Source organism: Haplochromis burtoni, unplaced genomic scaffold (assembly GCF_018398535.1).
Source record: "Haplochromis burtoni strain Fernald_Lab_line unplaced genomic scaffold, NCSU_Asbu1 Contig_109, whole genome shotgun sequence".
Lineage (NCBI taxonomy): Eukaryota > Metazoa > Chordata > Actinopteri > Cichliformes > Cichlidae > Haplochromis > Haplochromis burtoni.
Genome location: NW_024582470.1, coordinates 544,013 through 563,860, shown reverse-complemented (window position 1 = coordinate 563,860; position 19,848 = coordinate 544,013). Strand labels below are relative to the sequence as shown.

The 19,848-nt window shown below is 42.5% G+C and overlaps 2 protein-coding genes across 7 annotated transcripts in view; one reads left to right on the top strand and one right to left on the bottom strand.

Moving 5' to 3' along the window:
- supt20 (SPT20 homolog, SAGA complex component) overlaps positions 1-16,517 on the top strand; it is an 18,903-nt gene extending 2,386 nt beyond the window's left edge. The window contains exons 5-24 of one of the 6 annotated variants that reach the window (XM_005928083.3): positions 191-317; positions 414-517; positions 692-808; positions 918-971; positions 1,119-1,258; positions 1,467-1,623; positions 5,758-5,814; positions 5,963-6,040; positions 8,153-8,322; positions 8,421-8,453; positions 8,560-8,671; positions 8,829-8,934; positions 10,142-10,297; positions 10,664-10,976; positions 11,065-11,177; positions 11,380-11,435; positions 12,043-12,156; positions 13,496-13,586; positions 14,288-14,376; positions 15,494-16,517. In XM_005928083.3, coding sequence (XP_005928145.1) covers positions 191-317; positions 414-517; positions 692-808; positions 918-971; positions 1,119-1,258; positions 1,467-1,623; positions 5,758-5,814; positions 5,963-6,040; positions 8,153-8,322; positions 8,421-8,453; positions 8,560-8,671; positions 8,829-8,934; positions 10,142-10,297; positions 10,664-10,976; positions 11,065-11,177; positions 11,380-11,435; positions 12,043-12,156; positions 13,496-13,586; positions 14,288-14,376; positions 15,494-15,643 — 2,337 coding nt within the window. In that variant the 3' untranslated portion in view covers positions 15,644-16,517. Of the gene's footprint in view, positions 1-190; positions 318-413; positions 518-691; positions 809-917; positions 972-1,118; positions 1,259-1,466; positions 1,624-5,757; positions 5,815-5,962; positions 6,041-8,152; positions 8,323-8,420; positions 8,454-8,559; positions 8,672-8,828; positions 8,935-10,141; positions 10,298-10,663; positions 10,977-11,061; positions 11,178-11,379; positions 11,436-12,042; positions 12,157-13,495; positions 13,587-14,287; positions 14,377-15,493 lie in introns of all 6 variants that reach the window. The other 5 variants (XM_005928084.3, XM_042223345.1, XM_005928082.3 and 2 more) reach the window with 5 other exon arrangements.
- A 24-nt stretch (positions 16,518-16,541) lies between these two features.
- On the bottom strand, positions 16,542-19,116 carry exosc8 (exosome component 8). Its single transcript, XM_005928088.3, has 11 exons — positions 19,050-19,116; positions 18,664-18,700; positions 18,506-18,569; positions 18,351-18,424; positions 18,209-18,254; positions 18,010-18,115; positions 17,858-17,903; positions 17,670-17,766; positions 17,403-17,523; positions 17,182-17,288; positions 16,542-16,697 (listed from the first exon to the last, which is right to left on the bottom strand). The coding sequence occupies exons 1-11, from the start codon at positions 19,064-19,066 to the stop codon at positions 16,579-16,581; spliced, it is 834 nt and encodes a 277-aa protein (XP_005928150.1). The 5' UTR covers positions 19,067-19,116; the 3' UTR covers positions 16,542-16,578.
- Between the last annotated feature and the right edge of the window lie 732 nt (positions 19,117-19,848).

Genomic DNA, 19,848 nt, shown 5'->3' with positions numbered 1-19,848 from the left:
GGGGGGGGCATCTTAGGCTTCACTTCGAGGAGTCCTTGGTTCTGTTGCACTCGCCACAAGAGAGATATCTTTTTTTTTTTTAAGAATTTTTTTTTTTTTAAATGCCATTAAGCAGGTATAACTAATAAGGTTTGTGCTTCTAATGAGGAGAATTTGTCTTTTGTGTGTTTCATTTGCTGTCTCTCTGAAGAATTTGAGGAGAAATGTGAATCTACTGGAGAAGCTGGTGTCTCAGGAGTCTGTATCATGTCTGGTGGTCAATCTGTACCCTGGGAATGAAGGCTATTCTTTAATGCTCAGGGGCAAAAATGGATCTGGTAAGTCAAGTTAGATCATTACATTGACCGTTGGGTTTTGTTTTTTGGCTCTTTGTGCTGCAGTGTTCTCACCTGCATGTTTGTGTTACTTTCTAGATTCTGAAACCATTCGCCTGCCATATGAAGAAGGAGAACTGCTGGAGTACCTCGACGCTGAGGAGTTGCCCCCTATTTTGGTGGATTTGTTGGAGAAATCACAGGTTGTGTGCAAGCGTGGTGCATTTTGAAATCCAATCATTTTAAACAAAAGATGGTGCAAAAGTGTCACATTTCTGCTTAAATATATAAAGAGCTAAGAACCATGTAAGGTTTCTATTTTGATTAATGAGCTCCCTGTGTTTGTAACCACCTCTCGGTCATGCTTTGTGTGTCAGGTGAACATCTTCCACTGTGGCTGTGTAATAGTAGAGGTCAGAGACTACCGGCAGTCTGGTAATACCAAGATTCCCACCTATCAGAGCAGACATATCCTACTGCGGCCAACCATGCAGGTAAAGACAGAATAAGATTATGAGGAGGCATGAGTGGAAAACCACATTAGATCTTTAGCACAATAAATCTGACTTACATTATATTCATAACAACTTTGTTTCCCTGCAGACTCTCATCTGTGATGTCCATGCCATGACCAGTGACCACCACAAGTGGACACAGGTAAAGTATTGTTCAGTATGTTTTATCTGAAACATGTTGTTGTGTGTTTTCATTTAAAGTGCATTTGGAGTTACTAGTGTGGTGCTCCGTCCCAGAATTTTCCAGGCTCAGGTGTTTTCTGTAACATGTCCTTTCTCTTTGCTTTAGGATGACAAACTGCAGTTGGAAAGTCAGTTGATTTTGGCTACAGCTGAACCTCTGTGCCTGGACCCCTCCATTTCTGTTACTTGCACAGCTAACCGCCTGCTTTACAACAAACAGAAAATGAACACTCGCTCCATGAAACGGTACTGAATACCCTCTAATGTTCATCTAGGTTGAAGCCAGCTCAGTGTGAAATCGGCTATGCCAGGATAAAGATCTCATTTACGGATGTTTATTTTGTGAAATTGAAGGCAGGGAAGTGCAAGCTCTGTGACTGTATAAAGGAAAAAAGCCAATAAATGAAGCAAAGACCTTGGTTTTGTTAACACGCGTTAATTGTTTGCTTTGTAGGTGTTTCAAGAGGCACTCTCGGGCTGCACTGAACAGGCAGCAGGAGCTATCCCACCTTCCCATACCACCACAGCTACGACTCTACGACTACCTACAGAGAAGAAAAGAGAGGAAACCCGCGCCTGTCATAGACCTGAAGATCTCAAAGATCGGAAACGTAAGTGGGAAACATCCACACAGTTTGTAAAGTATATATCAAGGTCCAAAAGTATGAACTGGGACTACTACTACTTTATTATAGATTATATTTGTATCTCCTTGTATTTTGTCTCCTCCATTTGGCTTTATTAACAGTATGTACTCCACAAGTTTGTGTAAAACCTGAGGGTCCATGTTATTATAATGGATGCAGGTGATCCATTTTTTATGCCATGCCCCTCAATTCAGGTTTATTTATGTCGCTTCAAATCACAAGTTACAGACCTTGCGGTATTCAAGAGGAAACCCCAACAATGAGGCAATCCCCCTCATGATCAAGAAATTGTGACAATTGGAAGGAAATATTTAAAGAAGCCTCCAGCAGAATCAGGGTCAGGGAGCAAAAAGAGTGAAAAAGGACATAAAACTAAACACAGACGAATGCCTGAATTGTGCTTTAGTTCAGGCATTAGTCTGAAATCTACGAAATCTACATGCGGGAAATCTACGTTGTAACATTGTAACTTGCAGTGTAACTGCAATCCCCTCTTAGACATATTCCATAATCCGCACCAGTCATGCTGCGTCAGCTCCAAGTGTGGTTGCATTTCTCGGGAGGTACACATCAGGTTACGTGGAAGGTGAGGGCCTGAATCCAAACTGGGATTTGGTTTCACAGCAGAGGGCCCTAATAGCTGAAGGCACTGCCTCCTGTTCTAATTTAAGTAATTCTAGGAACTACAAGTAAGCCAGCAGTTTGAGAGCAAAGTGTTCTTTTGGGATAGCATGATACTAAGAGGCCTTTAAGATATGATGGGTCCTGATTGGTCAAGATTTTGTATTTTAGGAGAAGAATTTTAAATTCAATTCATTCAATTCTAACAGGGAGCCAATGAAGAGAACCTAATATGGGAGAAATATGATCTGTCTTGTTAGCACTGTTGGTGCAGTATTTTACATCCACTGGAGGCTTTGGTAGCCTCTAGGCTAGGCGTGATTGACTCTGAGAAAGCCCTTCTCAAAGACAGCACAGTTAGTTCTGATGCTCCGTTTCCCGCTCTAACTATGTCATTTAGTAAGTAACACTGACCTGTTCTGCAAGTAGCTGCACCAAGGTGTTTTCCCTGTGGCTGTGTGCAGCAGGGCTGGGGGAGGGTCTGTGCTGGCGGACGTAGGTTACTGGCCTGGTAGCCTGGCTGCCCCTGAGTGGATGCGGGGCAGGCGTGGGGGCTTGGGGTTCATGGGTGCTTCGCCTCCGTGCTAGGGCTCTGGCTGGGCCTTGGGGGCTTAGGTCCTTGTTGGTGTGTCGCCGAGGTTGTGGGCGGGTGGGTGCATGGGGGCTTAGCCCTGGCGCAGGGGGCCTCTGGCACATCGGCCTAACTAGGGGGCTCTTCAACTGACAGGGAGTTTGTTCCATCCTTGTAGGAGTCCACTCTGCAGGTGGGGGAGAGACATAGGAGAGGTGGAGAATAAACTTAACCTGGGTGTCTACTGTCTTGTGCAGTCTGGGAGATGATTGAATGTTAGGGTGGGTACAGTTTCCTCTGCGGTGGGGTCGGGTGGGCTGCCCCGGGTCCTGTGGGGCTGGGCGGTCCTGCTGCCGTAGGCCCCGATCTGGATGGGCCTGGGCTCCCTTGCCTTGGTGGGTGCCGAAGGACGGGGGTGCCTACTGGGGTCAGCGGGGGAGCTGGCCCCAGGGAGGGGCATCTTGCTCCTCCCTTCTTTTCCTCCCCATCCCCGGCTGCCTCCCTCTTCCCGCTCCAACACACCCACCCACACAAGTAGGGCCTTGGGGTGCGGGTGTGTCACCAGGGTGCAGGGGAGGCATCCCCCCCCCGTCCCCTTCTGGCCACCTGTGCCTCAATTTTATTCCACAACTTAGACATCCACATTACTCACACTCTCATAACACATACATATAGGGCCTTGAGGGTGGGCACGTTAACGGCGTCCAGTGGACGGTCTGTGTATTCAACCCCACCTCTGGCGCCGGTGCCCACCTCTCAATTTTAAATCCATGTAGACATTGAGGGTTCTCGGGAGGGGCCGTGCTAACACCTGCTGCTCTCTGGCAGCAGCACCATGCTCTCCCGTGTTTTAAATGCACCTTAGAACAACACGCAGCAACACTACACATGAGCGAGAGGAGGGAGGTTTGGGGTCTTCACACACCCTGTTCTCTGCTGGCCATCGGGGCGGGGGGGCTGGGAGGAGGTGTTGGCCGTCCGATTGGGATCTGGGATGCGGGGCCTCCCTGCTGCTGCGGAGCCTGGGGCGGTCTGCTTGCCTCCACCCCGGGGGAAAGGGTAACATCTCCTGGGTCTAGGTGACTACTTGGCAGGGCCTGGTGCCTGTTGCTCGGTCAGGCCTCTTCCGGGGCAAAGGGGGCCCTCGGGCCTCCGGCCTCTGGGCCTGCGGCTCGGTTCACTCTGGCACAGCTGGCTCAGACCGGCGGGCACGCCACTGCAGCCCCCTCTGGCTTCTGCTCCGTGGCTACTGGGTGACCCCTCATCTGGGGCTCTCCTCAGCTCTTCCCAGGAGGGTGGCACGGATGCCCCTCCGGTGGTCCTCCTTGGGCTCTCGCACTCTGGGGCCTCTGGATGTCTGGAGCCTGGATCTCCTCCATGCCTGCTTCATGCCCTGGGGGACAGGGCTATGGCTCTCTACATCCTCTAGCAGACCATTACATGGGGAAACCTTTTGAATACAAGCGTGCTGATCCACACAGGTGTGCACACGGGTGTTCACTGTTCATAGACATAAACTACACCTTTATTGGCTGCTATTTCCAAGCACATTGTGCGCTGTCGGTCCTGCTTGCTACACAACAACATTGAACATTTAGTATTTACTGCTGTTTACACTTAGCTAGATTGATGTTGCTCTGTTTTTTTTGCTTGTTTTCTCTTCTTTTTCTCTCAACAGGTGACCCAGGAGATTTTTTTTCCTCTTCTTTCTCTTTTTAAGTGCCCTTTCTCACTGTCCCTCTTCCCTTCTGTTTTTCTTTTCCTTCATCTTTCTTTCTCCCTTTCCTATCCCTCAGTCATGTCTGCCCCGTCTGTAACAACTGAAAATAAAATAAAATAAATAATAACAACAAAGGTCGATCAAATGGACCAATACGGCAAGGCCGTGATGATCCATTTGGCAAAGTAAATCCATTGGGTATCCTGGGTGGTCTTCAGACAACAATTCTGACGGCTAAAGAACCAAATGGGACAGGCAAAAAAAAAAAAGTAACACTGACCTGGAAATTCGAGGTACAGCCGTATTTATAACAGAGTTGCCGTGGCACCAATATGAGCATCTTCTGCTTCATTGGGAAGACATAGCTCAAGGATATCTGACCTTTTGTACAGAAGAGTTAAGATAAATGCCAAAAATTTGTTTCAATTTGATTGCTGCATTAATTATTTTTAGCTCATCCAGTCAATGGCCCTATAAGTTTATTCAACGGTGAGGTGTCTGTCTATTCCATCCCTCCACAATTCACAAGAATTGCTACTCCTCCTTGATCTGTCAGATTTAAGTGAAAGAATAATAATTAATAATTCTGGATATGACTATTTGTAAGATTCTTTGATTTCTTAGTGGATTTGAATCCTCGTTAGATTACACAGCCAGTCAGTGACAACAGAACTTATAACCTTAATTCTGCACAATCACTTCTGAATTGTGATGGCTCACGAGCTGGATGAGCTACTATCTCACTGACACTTTCTGTGTTTTTGAATGTTTCTAAAAGCTGATACTTTTGTGATCATTTACAGTTTTACATGAAAACGGGACACATAAATTTGGCAGACGTTTTCCTAAATGAGAATCATTCGCCTGTTTGTTATGACAATATAATTGTAGATGATGTTACTTCGCATAACAGCCATGGTAAAATCTCGGGTCTATTCACTGTGTCCCAAAGCACAGATCCCATTTTTTTGTCTATTTACATTTTTCTAAATTATCGACTAAACCCAAAGGGAGCCATTAGAACAATAGGTGAAAACAAGTTGGTGTGTCAGTACTCTGGTGTGTTCCGCTTTACTGTTAGCTATCGTTGACAAAAATCTCACGTCACTTAATTCTCACAGATTTTCTCTAACACCTCCTGTTTTTCTTCCTGTTGTTCTGGCTTGTCAACTATCATCTCTTGCAGTGTGTTGACATGTGGAAGCAGAACAACTGCCAACTAACTGTGCCCAAGGAAATTGATGTGAGTGGCTCTTTTATAAAACCCACACTTAAATACTTGATCCAACACTACTTATAAAAAACAACAACCACTTAATACTACACACGTGATTGCTTGGCAATGAAATGTGCTCCCTGTAACAGACAGTTTTATATGTATGTTGATTTAGGTGGAAAAGTACGCTGTGGTTGAGAGGTCTTTGCAGTTGGCAAGCTCTGAACATAAAACTGTGATCTGGCCTGCTGAGGTAAGTTTTGCAGCAGATAACCTTACATTGTTGAGATCATTAATGGCTGTTTGCTGTCAGAAATAAGCAAGGAGTGTTTGTTTGAAATGGTAATTATTTCTTTAAAGGAAGAAAAGCAAACATTTACATTCTCACACTCTACAGTGTAGTTCTTCCACAAATAGTGACACAGTTGCTGCAGGATGGCAGCTTAACTGGAAAGTGATAAAGGTGCTCTGCAACTTGGTTTTATGCATTTACTTAACCAGCTGAGCCGAGTCTCCTATTGCAAAGAGATGTCACAGATAAGTCGAGCTTACTGGCACAGACTGATTCAGATTGATTCCAATTCTTTTCTGTTTGTAAATGAGGCGGCAGTTATATACTAATCTTTTCCAATTTGTCTGAGAGTGATAGCAGTCAGTCTGAGTCAGACCACAGGTGTTTAGAGACATCTCTCCCACCAAGCAGCCTTTGCAATTGCAAAGTGTTTGCACAGGATACATGGTGGGAGGCAACCTGTCTCTAAAAAACTGAGATAACTATGGTGCAGCTACTTGCAATTGGTCTTCAAGGGCAAAAATAAATTTAAAAAAAAATTATGCAGTCCACAGATAACCACTGATTTTTTCCCCCTATCCACAAGGAGGTTGTCCCACTTTTAATGTTGTGGGACTGACCAATAAAATGACCGAGTTGAGGTTGTTACTGTCACCTTTTTATGCTGTGTTTTTTAAATACATCCAGTTGCTTGTACCATTTCCTTGTCCGTCACAAATCTGCTAAAATTTTCTGATATGATTAATGATGGTTTTCAGTCATTTTTATGTGATAAAATAAATTTAAAAAAAAATTCTACAAGTAAATTTACATCAATTTTTCATTTGTTTAGGCAATACTTGTTCATCAGGGTCTTGTTCAGCCTTTGTTACCCCCATGCTTCTGTTTAATCTAGACATGCATCATATTTGACTTGTGTTGCATTTAATAGAATAGAATAGAATTCAACTTTATTGTCATTGCACAGGTACAGGGCAACGAAATGCAGTTTGCATCCATCCAGAAGTGCTTTAGTGATACAGATATATTACAATATATATTAGCAATAATATAGATATGTGAGTATATTACAGAAATGGGTCTATTATGGTATGTTATAATGTACACGGTATGAAGTATGTTGTGAATATTCTATAACTATAAGTATGTACAGGCTGTAGTGAGTACAAGCTATGAACAGGATATAAATATGAAAAACTATACAGAATATGAAATAAATAACTTTACAGAAATCTGAGATATACAGCTATACAGAAATGGGAACTATGCAAGTTGTAAACAGTTGTAGGGTTAAAAATTATCATATGTACAGAATGATTATTTACACAGAGCTATACAGTAGTGCAGTTAAGATAAGTGAGGGTGTAGATAATTTCTACAGAGGCTATATAAAGTGCTAGTGGTTGTGAGTGGTGGTTCAGTCCATGTCCATTAAAATATTTTGTGTAAAAGAACAAACAAACAAAAAACTCAGAAGCTTAATTATCAACGAATTACACTAAAATATAAAGCCATGAATTATGACTCCATATTAGTTTCCATTATCCTTTGCTACAACAATCGGTTAGTTTCTGTTTTAAAAATGGGGAAAAACGTTGGAGAAGTAGATTGTTAAACATGTGGCATGTAACATTTTTACAATTAAAAACATGATAATGGAAAATATAAATTTGAAGTTGGGGTCATCTGGTCGCCTGAAGGTTAAAGAATTGAAGCTCAATACAGGGAATGTGTCTTTTAATATCCACATTAAAGACTGCTTACTCCCAACTCTCTTCAACCTCTGCTTCTTCTCAATATGTCTTAATGTGTTAATATTATATAAAGTCAAAATATTTATATAAACCAAGTTAGCAATACTATTCTCCCAGTAGCTACAATTTCTATTATGACTGTAGCATTGGAACTGAAGATGCTACAGGTAGTTCTACCATACATTAAATATACGGACTGTATGATTACAATACTTAATTGCTAAATTTTGCACAATAATATAATGTCACTGCACACATCCATTTAAGGTGTTCTTGTCATTAGATTTTTTTGTCCTCTTATTTTTTTTTCCTTACACAGGAAGTTGTAGATGACTACACATTTGAGTGTGAAGTTGGGGGCCAAGCTCAGAGGACCAAGGTTTCTATTTTCCAGTCGATGGGAGACCCGCTTGTGTACGGGAAGATCTACTGTGCTAAAGAATCAAAAGCAGAGGACGACAGTCCAGACCTAAAGCTCATACATCCTCCGTAAGGACACCTTTAAGACAAACTGGTTATATTAAACTGAATTTAAAATGCTGCTTTGATTAAATTAATCTTCATCGTTTTTTGTGTGTCATTCACAGTTTCCTCATAGGTTCAAAGATTGATGCGGACCGGTAAGTCACATTGTGGGCTACTCTTCAGAAATTCATTCATTCATACAGACTTTTTAGGGATCTGGTGTTAGGAAAGTGTGATGCAAGGTTTTTGTCTTTTTAACAGATTTCTTACTCAGTACAAAGGAGTGTATGAGAGAGACGTCAAGTGTCAGGTCAAAGTGTCCCATAACTCAGGCAACATGGGTCAGGGGCCTCCCTCCCCTAGCAAAGATGAGGTAAACATGAAGATTCATGCTTCTTTGCTTGGGAGATTCAGATGTGTCAAACTGATCAATATTTGGTGATTTGGAATTAGTGCAGATGAGAACATTACTTTTGGGTTACTCTTGTTATGCAGTGCGGCTAAAAAACAGGTTTAACTGTCACACGCAGGGTGATGGTATTTCTCCACTGGTCCAGACTTCTCTGTTGGGAAAAGGGGTGAAGCACCGGCCCCCTCCCATCAAACTGCCGTCAGGATCAGGAAGCAGCTCCTCAGGTACAACTTCTACTTCTAGTGCGATTGTTCATTGACGTCACACAAATCCTTAATTAGTGGCTAAAAACACCCCATATTTGTGTGCTACTTTGAAGGGAAAAAAGGGTTGCAGGCAAATCTGCTAGTTTGATTCTTTAGGATAATTAAGTTGCATTATAAGAGAGGCATTAAGTGCACTGCAAACATGTTTCTGAGTCTGTTCAAGGTCATTCTCAGCAAAGGTGGAACCAGATCTGCTCTAATAGTGCATTCTTTTTGGAAAAGAGTATTATAAATTAGAGATGGACCGATCGATATTACGTATCGGTCCGATACTGACCTAAATTACTGGATCGGATATCGGAGAGAAATAAAAAAGCTGTTGTTAGAATTTATTTAATATTACTTTCTACACCAGGATCCTTTTCTACGTAGCTGACGACTAGTAGGGCATTAACAGGGAAGGGGGGGCACAAAGACATAGTTTTCTTTCTAATTGTTATGTCTAGTTTTTAATAAATAACTATCTGAATCTTACAACCAATGTTTTCATCTGATGTGAAATGTACAGAAATCCATTATTGTATATAGGAACTATTATGTCCAATTTATAACCTAGTAAACTACAGTAATTTTTCCTTTGGGAAGGTACTATCTGTGCAGTCTGCAATTCTGTTGAAGAAAGATGTTGAATCTATTTAATTATTGTAGAAAAAGTATTGATTTCTGTGCTTTTCTTTTCTTTTCTTTTTTTACACATGCATTAAATGAAAGTCGATTACGTCAATTAAGCATTATGAGGTGGAGGGTGGGGGTGGTTCCCTATTTTTTTATTTTTTTTGCTGGGAGTTGGCAACCCTATTAGTTAGGTTGCTTAGTATTTCCACGAATTACTCTTTAAAATACCAGCATAGGGAGGATGGTGTAGGTTTAAGTTTATTAGCTCAGTATTGCTGAACTATGAAATATTTTGGGTGCAGTGTATTTTTTGCATACAGGTATAACAGAATAGATTTAGTTTTGTTTTGTTTTTTAAACTTGAGTACGAACTTACACAAAAAGCAGCAAGATATTAAAAAAACCGTTTTATTGATTATAAAATACACTATATCGGATTTATATTGGTATCAGCAGATATCCAAATTTATGATATCAGTATCGGTATCGGACATAAAAAAGTGGTATCGTGCCATCTCTATTATAAATATGTTATGTCTTTATTTTTCAGGTAATCCATATAGTTCACAAACCACCAGTGGTCTACTTAAGTGTCCTACACCCCCTCCAGCCAAAAGCCAGTCTCTGAACAGAAAGCACTCAATGGAGCTGGGCCAGGTGGGCCTGCTGTCACCTGCCTCCCTCTCCCCAATGGGATCCAATCAGAGTGAGTGCTGGAGTCCGATTAGTTGTTCTGGAATGTTTTAAATCTGCTTTAAGCTTCTGAATTTTCCCAATTTGGAGTTTTTGAACATATTCTGATAAATTATGTTGACAAAAATGGAAAAACAGTAACATATTGGGAGCTTAGCAAATACACATAATACTGGACAACTGCAAGCCCTATTCTCTGTAGTATTATCAAAGGATTAACTAAGATGTCACGCAAATTGACATTAAAAGGGGGATCAGGTTTTGGTATAACTAGTGCCTCATAATTTAAATTTAGTTTTAATAATGGATTTTAATTGACTGAAAAGTACTGTGTCTTGTTAAAGTGTTGTACTATTTTGGCCCTCTTTCCCCCTTTCAGGATCGGGAACCCCCAAGCCATCTACCCCAACGCCTACCAATACGCCATGCTCGACCCCTCACCCCCCTGATGCCCTCTCCGCTCCTCTTTCAGTGACCCCTACCCCTTCAGACCCTCCCTTGGTTCAGAACCAGTCACAGAATGCCCTCCTCACGCCTTTTACCCAACAGCCGCTAGCTTTAAGCCAGACGCTGCCCGTCATGACTATTCCCCTGCCCACCATGGGTACATCCATCACTACAGGAACCACATCGTCACAGGTCATGGCCAATCCAGCAGGGCTCAATTTCATCAACGTGGTCAGCTCAGTCTGGTAATAATTTTAAACTGTCACGAATGCCACATAGCACCTGCTGATCACTGTCGCTTTTAATAATGATCTTGTACTGTCTGTGTAGCAGTCCTCAGGCTTTGATGAGTGGCTCCAATCCCATGCTGGGCACAGGCTTAAACCTGAGTGGAATCCTGCCAACTGGAGGGTTGATGCCTACCATGCAGTCTGCAGCACAGGCGGGTAAGATTCCATAGTCATGTCCCCCTTTTTATTACCTTTGCATTACATTTACAGAGTTATTTTTTTAATTAAATCCAGTTCTAGAGTGTGTACCTGTCCAGTAAAAAAAAAAAAAAAAAGACTGGGTCTAATGACATTAGAAGAGATAAGATAAAGCCCTGATTGTCTCGCTGTTTCGTGGTAACTCCGATTTGTTTTCCAGGGAGTCCTTTTGGCCTGAATAGCAGTGCTGGGTTGAGACCTCTGAACCTACTCCAGGTATGACTCTACAGTTTAGTCTTAACACACTTTCAGTAGCATGCACTGGGTATTTGTTTGGCATAGTGACTTAGTCCTGATCTTCACCTGTGTTGGCACACCTGAAATAGTGAAATCGGCAGCTTAAATTTCCCCACACCTCATTGCATATGCAATGTAGTGTAAACCCTTGAAAGTGCTTTAGTGCAATAAGGGGCATGCATCTTTTGTTATGCAATGTCCTGACCTGAACAACAACTTAGCTTTATAACATTTTTACCCCCTTTACCTCTTGAACTGCTAAGAGTCTCTTAGCAAAGGTTTTTTTTGCTAGAGGAATAGCAGCAGAAGAAGTCAAGGATGTAATCTGAATGCAGACACAGCCTGTTTGAGGATCACTGCTTGTGCCATTCCCTTTATAGTCCTTTGTAGCTCTAGCTCTGTTAGTCTGATAGTAATAATGATCAGTGCCGATCTCTTTGTTAACGCTCCATTTCCTTTTTCCTCCCTTTTTGGTTACGTGTGCATCATTCCTTTCCCTCTGCCTTCCCTCTGTCCTTCATCCTCATCTCCCTGTGTTTTATTCCACCACTTTTTGTTCGTTGGTGTTTGTATTTTACATCTTCAGATCCCCACTGGTCCTCTCATCTTTAATTCTCTGCAGCAGCAGCAGCTGTCTCAGTTCTCCCCACAGCAGAGTCAGTCAGCCACCTCCAGTCCTCAGCAGCAAGGGGGGGAGACGGTGAGACTCAAACACCATATTTTCATAGTATAGAAGAACACATCTTAATTAAATTACAGCAACAGAGAGATGTTAGAAATTATCTTCTAATAAATATGAGAGGTTTGATTTTGGTCATGTTTAGTGTCCATCTTCACAGATGTGTAGCTTGGCATCATTTAGTTAGTTAGCTTAGGCACACCTATTAAAAAAATATAGAATACAAAAACTATTCATACCTGTGAACTGAGAAAACTAGCATGGTTTTAAAGGGAGCGCTGTACTGCCTCTTTTCCACTTGAACCTATTCGGGTTGACTCGACTTGGTTTTTTTAGGGTTTTCCATTAGGTGGCAGTACCTGCCATGTACTTTTTAGTACTTATTCAGCCCAGGGATCCAAGCGATCTGAGTCGATCCAAAAATGTGGCATCAACAGATCTCATGCAACCGATTGGCCAATCAGTGGCATCACTCAATGAGTCATGAGTGCGACTCCTTCACAAAAATCAAATCCACCATTTTAGATTAAACACAGCTCTACTCAATTTCATTCATTTTCCATTACAGTTGAGTGCCATCTCAATGGGTTTTCCGTCGTTATAGCAACACAGCCAAAAGTCCCATGGCGTCATTTTAATGCGACACGACACAGCAATGGAGGATATCGAGATGATGGTGTACGACGCTGGGTTTTTGGCATTTCCCTCGTTGCTGTGTTGTAAAAATGTTGGGTTTGATTTTTGGGAAGGACTTGATTGGCCAGTCGGTTGTATGTGGTCTGTTGATGCCACATTTTCAGATTGGCGAGTAGGTACTACAAAAGTACACCAGGTACTGCCAACTAATGGAAAACTCTAAAAGGCCAAGTTGAGTTGAGCCGAGTAGGTACAATGGGAAAAGGGCTAAAATTAAACTAATGCGATGGAGTAACTGGGCTGCATGCCAGACTGACTAGGAAAAAGTCACAAATACAAAAGAAATGTAGTCCTAAAGAGGCGAATGAATAATGGCTTTAGAACAACAATTTGAAACTACTGAACCTGATAAATCCTGCTTGGATTTGAGTCGTTGCGAAATATTTACACCTCTTAATAGTTATTGAGACACTCTGCATCTTAAAAAAGATTAATTTGAACAAATCTGATTGGAATAACAGGGAATGGCATCTAGCGGCCGTGATGTACAGAATCTGTAACCACTGCCAAAACATTTCACTTCCTAACGATATGGAACCAAAATCACTACTGCTTGCCCCTTTTAAGTTTTTTAAATATATATGTGTGTGATTTACTGTCACATGTTCTGCTTTGGTGGCAGTTGTGTGTGACAGCCTTGTGTTGTCTTTGACTTTCTTCATAGAGTGACCAGGGGTCAGATCAAAGTTTAGGGAACCAGCAAACGGCTGTCATAAATCTGGGAGTGGGAGGCTTCATGTCTCCACAGGCAGCAGGTATGAGCCGCACAAGCACACATACACACACACACGCAAAACATTTCTCTTCATTAACCTGTTCCTAAACAAAATGACACCGTGACACTAACTAGTACTAATAAGATAAGATGTACTAATGTATTCATGACTGTAATTACTGTTCGTTAGGACTCTCAGTCTGTAACTAAACATGACCATTTTGTTGAAGTTAGCCATTGTTCCTCTCAGTGGAACATGTAACATCTGACAGGAGAGACTCAACTTCCCCTTCTTCTCTGCCACATTTTCTCTTTTCTTTTTTAATTGTTTTTTTTTTTTTGCCCCCACCCTTCTGTCTTTCCTCCTACACTGTCCTCCTGTCCCTCTTCTCAATTTGCCCTATTCGCTAAATTCCCTGAATCTCCCAATTCACGCTATTTCTCCATAATGCGCTTTTTAAAACTCAACGCACACGGTCATTTATCTTTGGCCTCCCTGCAACATTTGTTTTTGCTTCTCTCTCTTCCATCTCTGTGTGTGTTTACGCACTCCTGAAACCACAACTCACCCCTGCTCTCCCGCTAATCCTCGCAAATATTCTACTTTTTTCACTTGTTCATTTCCTGTCTTTACACTTTTCCCCCCCCCCATTCCTTCTTCTGCTGCTTCTTTCCCTCTCGCCATCATGTCCTTCCCTCTGGGGCTCCCTGTCTCCCTCCTCCCCTTCCCCTCCACCTTAGTGCTGTCCCAGTTGGGCTGTGGGCTGGACGGGTCTGGGCCCCCGCTGCCTTCTCCAAGGCTTCAGCAGCAGCACCAGCCACAGATCCAAGTAATACGGCAACATTAACATCCATATACACATATAGAGTTTATAAGAGCTATTGAGATTAGACACACCTGCTTCCACCAGCTCTCCTTGTTTTTATTTAGCTTGCAGGCTTCTGTTGTGCTGCACCATAAAGTGTGAGGGAATTAGGTAAACTAGCTTTATGACATATAGATTTAGTATTTTTATCACGTTAATGGATTTTAAAAATAGCTTCCATCCATAACCTTTATATAATACTGAGATAGTTTTAGTATAAACCGTATTATTTTCCTAAAATAAATAAATAATTATAAGTTTTTATAAAAATCTTCTTTCAAATACATTTTATAGATAAACACCATTCACTCCATATTGTGTTGTATGTTTGGTTACTATGCTGTTTGATAAAGACCACAGTAGCCCCAGTACTTCCAGCAACCCACACACCAGAGCTCGCAGCACTTCCAATGGCAACAACTAACAAAGTGTCAGAGTGGGAGGCATGTTCTTGCACAGCCATTTAGCAGCAGGTTCTGAAACTGTGTCACTGGGAACAGACCGCTGAAAGGTAGCCGGCGGCATTGCGACAGAGACATTAAGTTGTTCCACTGTAAGCATGAATCTGAGTTAAGATTTTTTTTCTTTTGCCCAGTTGAGGTTGCTGGCTTACTCTGAGCACAACGCACGGTTTGCTGAGCTGCATGTTTGTTTGTTTGTTTTTATGCCAGGATCACAGCCAATAATTTTTGTCTTCCAGACGCCACTGGTGCTGCTTGACTGTATCCCGCCTCACTCCCCAAAACATGACCTGCCCCAAATCTTATCTCTTCCTTCCTCTTCCTTCCCCTCTGCAACCCATTAACCACTCTCCTGTGTTTCTCCGCACACTCTTCTTGTATGTTCTATGTATCAGGCTTTAGATCAGCTTCACTAACCCATGCCAGTTGTACGACACAAGGCACTCTGCTAGACGACGTTTTAGCAAGGGATTCCAGTTTACATGTGTTAAACGAGCTTGAGATGCTTACATAAATCTTAAAGTCAATATCATTATTTCTTTCTGCATTATCTTATTTGTCGTAACATACTGAAGTCTATTTTTTTGTCCTTCTTCCATGTTTCTTTTTGCACTGAACAGTTGCAATTCTTGCAGCACCAAATGCAGCAGCAGCAGCAAATGGCTATGGGAGCAGCAGCTCCTCAGGGGGGAGTGCCACGGCACCATACCGCCAGCCAACCAAGAAGTAAGAGGAAGAGGAGCACGCCTCAGCCCCTCCCCAAATCATGAAAGACTTAAATCACACTAAAACCTTCCCCCCACCCAAATCCACACACAAAAGGACGTGAATGATCCATATTGTGCTCTTTACCTGCCTCGCTGTCGAGAGTGTAGGCAAAAAAACAACGAAAAACCCCACAAAAAACTCTTTTCTGTTTGTCTTTTTCTAGCTGACAAATTTGTATGTAATGGTTGTCAGATGTTTGGGAGAGAACCAAAACTGTGTCCACCGTAGGGGATTTGGGGGGGGGGGGGGGTTAGAAAAGGGAGCCCTAAAGTTAAAAAAAAAATATTAATGCTATTTTTTGAGATGACACAGAAGAGGATTGTTGTAGGTAGTGGGCTTCCACAATAACGCACCACCCCCCTCCTTTGTGGAAGAGCTGTCTCTGATGGAGGCCCTGTGAACTGAGAGGATCGCAGATGCACATTCTCAGAGGATTCCCCTCGAGAAGCCCGATCCTCCTGCCTCTGCTCGGTTGACCCAGGTAGAAACTGCCCTTTAAGCACGGATCCCGACAGAGCGTACTGACACCAAATCCTCCCTGTGTAACCGTTACATGTGAAATGCAAATCTGATCTTGGAATTGTGCCTGGGGGCAGCTCTCTACCTCTCAGTCTGTTGGAAGTCTTTCTTCTTTTAAGCAGTCCCAGCACAGGGCTCAAACGAGGACTCAAGATCATCATGCAAGATGGTGTACCTGCTTTTGTACAGCACATTTTGAAAAGGCATTTCCTTTTAATTAGTACAGGAGCCATGAGCGTATTCTTACGAGACATCAAGTGAGTGTGTGTGAGACATTTCCGGACACTGAGAAATAATTTTTTAAAGCGGTCTTTGTCAGCAGTTTTATTGTTATTAAAAAAAAAGAATATATATTGACAGTGAAAAATACAACTTTTAGATAAAAAAAAAAAAAAAAAAAAACATCGTCCAAGTGTCATTATTGTGCCTTCTTCACACTGTGTGCAACTTTGTCAATGAGTTTCTGGATCTCTCTCTGTCGTGTTGTTGCTCGGCTGATACACTCCTGCAGCCTCTCTCCTGACAGTGATGTCCCACCTGAGCAACAAGTAGCAATGTATAGAACAGTATTTCCCAGTTAAGTTAAAAATGTCTTTTTGGCATTTTTGAGTTGTTGTTTTTTGTTTTTTAATTTCTGTTGACTGAACCTGAGTGTTCATTTTGAAGCCGTCAGTTTATGTTTGTGTTACTATTACACATGCATTGATTCATACAACAGGGGTATTTTGAGGACGTTTTTTTTGTGTTAATACTAAATCAGGTAAAGGAGTAGCTCCATAGCGTAGTGGTTAACACATTTGCTTGGCAAGCAAATGAAGGATTGCTGATTCTACCCCAACTAGAAACATAAATCCCCTTTGGCATCGTGCCAGGAAGGACATTGGCATTAAATCTGGCAAATCAGCTACACGCTTTGGCTCTTCCAGTAAGGGATAAGCCCAAAATATCTTCAACCCAATTAGATTCATGCTACATACCATGCAGTCTCAGAAAGGCAAATCCCTTCAAACTTATTTCTCACCTGGTTTGTGCACAGAGCAGAGCCGGTCATCCTCATCAGTCACCACCGTCAGGTTTGCTGTTGACAGAGTCTCCTCCTCAGCTGTGGGGTCCGCAATCAGTATGGAACTGCAGCAAGATTAGGCCAGGATTAGAAAAAGAAGCACATATCACTTAAAAATAGAAATTATAAATTTGTTTTTTGGGTTTTTTCTTTTTTTTATAATGGTTAGACAAACTTACTCATCAAAGATGCAAAAAGAAGCGCTGACCAGATGTTTGTGAATCTGAAGCTCACGTCTCTTTTCTAAATTCACCTCTGGTGCAGAGGTCTCCTTGTTGATGGTGACTTCTGGGAGTCGTGCTGTGAGGAGCCAGGATACTGTTAAGTTCATGTACTGCTTAAAGAAAAACTACTGATTTGTTTCAACTACTGATTATTACCAGTTACGACACATGGACTTATTTTTATTTTTTTTAAAATTTACATTACAGTAGAAATTTACATACTGTTCTTTAGAGCAGCCAGCAGAGCGATAACACAAGCATCCAATATGTTCCCATCATAGTCGAGACACATGAGGTCACAGTACAGCACCCAGCAGAGCTGCAACAAGAGTCCGCAGTTTTAGTACCCATGGCTGGATAATTAAAGGTCAAATTGTGTGTCAGTGTAGCTCCGCGACTCTTGGGTTTACCTTTCCTCTGTCGATGCACAGATCCTCTGTTTTTATCACTTCAGAGCTTCAAAAAGCCACATAAAAACTCAGTTAAACCAGCACCAGGCTTAAAAACTGTCACTCATTTAAAATAAAAACTAAAAAAGCTAACATATATTGAAGTCGCGCACCTTTCAATGACATCAGCGATAAACTGGCTGGCAGCCTGGGCCTGCTCTCCCGGTGGTCCCGGACGAAAGCGAGAGGAACACAGGGGTGGCAGGTCCACGTTGGGCACTGACAGAGATGACATCAATGTTTGAATGATGTGATATCAGATAATTAACAAAGAAAGAATGGGAGAAAACGAAGACTTCTTACTACACCTACCAATGTAGCCTTTACCAGGTGCCTCCACTGTAGGGTTTGTTAGCTCCTGCAGGAGGAGGAGATATAGGTGAGTACTCATCAACCTGGTCCACACTCACGAAATAAAACAACAACAACAAAAAGGAAAAGCAAATGTGTTTACCGCTTTAATTCCACATATGATTGTGGTGTTTCCAAGCTTCACCAGGGCTGAGCCATCTGCTGTGGAAATTGACCCTAAACATGGAAATAAAATTAAAAATCCTATGTAGGTTACAGAAACTTCTCTCTCGCACACACACTGTGGGGAAGTCTCACCTATGTTCAGTGTTGTGGTTCTGAATTCGGTCAGCTCTCGTCCATCAGGCCGACAGTTTTCTTTCTGAAGAGAAACGAGAAACAAATAACAGTTCATATCTATCCAGAGAGCAACACTTGTCTGTCAAGTGTTGGATAAACTTGTTTTCAACACTGACTAGAAAGCTCCGGTGGTACTCCAGAGGCTCAGCAGTCCTGCAAGATAAAAGGGAACGCGGTAAAGAAAGCCATAGCACAGACACATCAGAAGCTCCGTCAGAAACAGCACAGCGAAGAGAGTGACCGAGTACTCTTGCTATACACGTCAATGACAAATATCTGAGCCAGTCATAAACTACAGCTGTGACACAAGAATGAATAAAGTGCGCTGTATGTCACATGCATGATGTCCGGTATTTTCGTTTTATTTTGTGTAATAAATAATTTAATTTATTATAACACCAAATATGCATTTACTCCGCTGGTAAGTAAAGGAAAAAATAAACAGAGCAAACTAAAAGTGATATTTTCACTAACATAGAACGGAGAGCTTGTATATTCTTACTTGAAGCCAGCCGCCATGATGTTTTGATTAACCACGTGGGTTCGCGCTATGACCTACGGTAGCCGGGTAGGAAGAAGCGCATAACCAAAGTTTAACCAAATGCGTTTCTAACCAAATCATAGCATTATACTGTCCATAGTCGTCTCTGATCAAATCTATCTGCAAGGTTTTACAAAATCATTTTTGTCCAAAATATGACCTTTAGGGAATTGGGGGACTGTTTGCTGGGATGCAGGTTGTTGTTTTCCATAAATCCATCCATCCATCCATTCGCTTCCGCTTCTCCTTTTCAGGGTCGCGGGGGGCGCTGGAGCCTATCCAGCTGTCATAGGGCGAGAGGCAGGGTACACCCTGGACAGGTCGCCAGTCTGTCGCAGGGCTAACACACAGGGACAGACAACCATTCACTCGCACATTCACTCGCACATTCACATCTAGTGGCAATTTGGATTATCCAATTAACCTATCCCCACAAGCTGCATGTCTTTGGACGGTGGGAGGAAGCCGGAGTACCCGGAGAGAACCCACGCAAACACAAAACGCAAAACTCCTTTTCACCCATTCACACACACATTCACACACTGGTGATGGCAAGCTACATTGTAGCCACAGCTGCCCTGGGCGCACTGACAGAGGCGAGGCTGCCAGACACTGGCGCCACCGGGCCCTCTGACCACCACCAGTAGGCAACGGGTGAAGTGTCTTGCCCAAAGACACAACGACCGAGACTGTCCAAGCCGGGGCTCGAACCGGCAACCTTCCGATTACAAGGCGAACTCCCAACTCTTGAGCCACGATC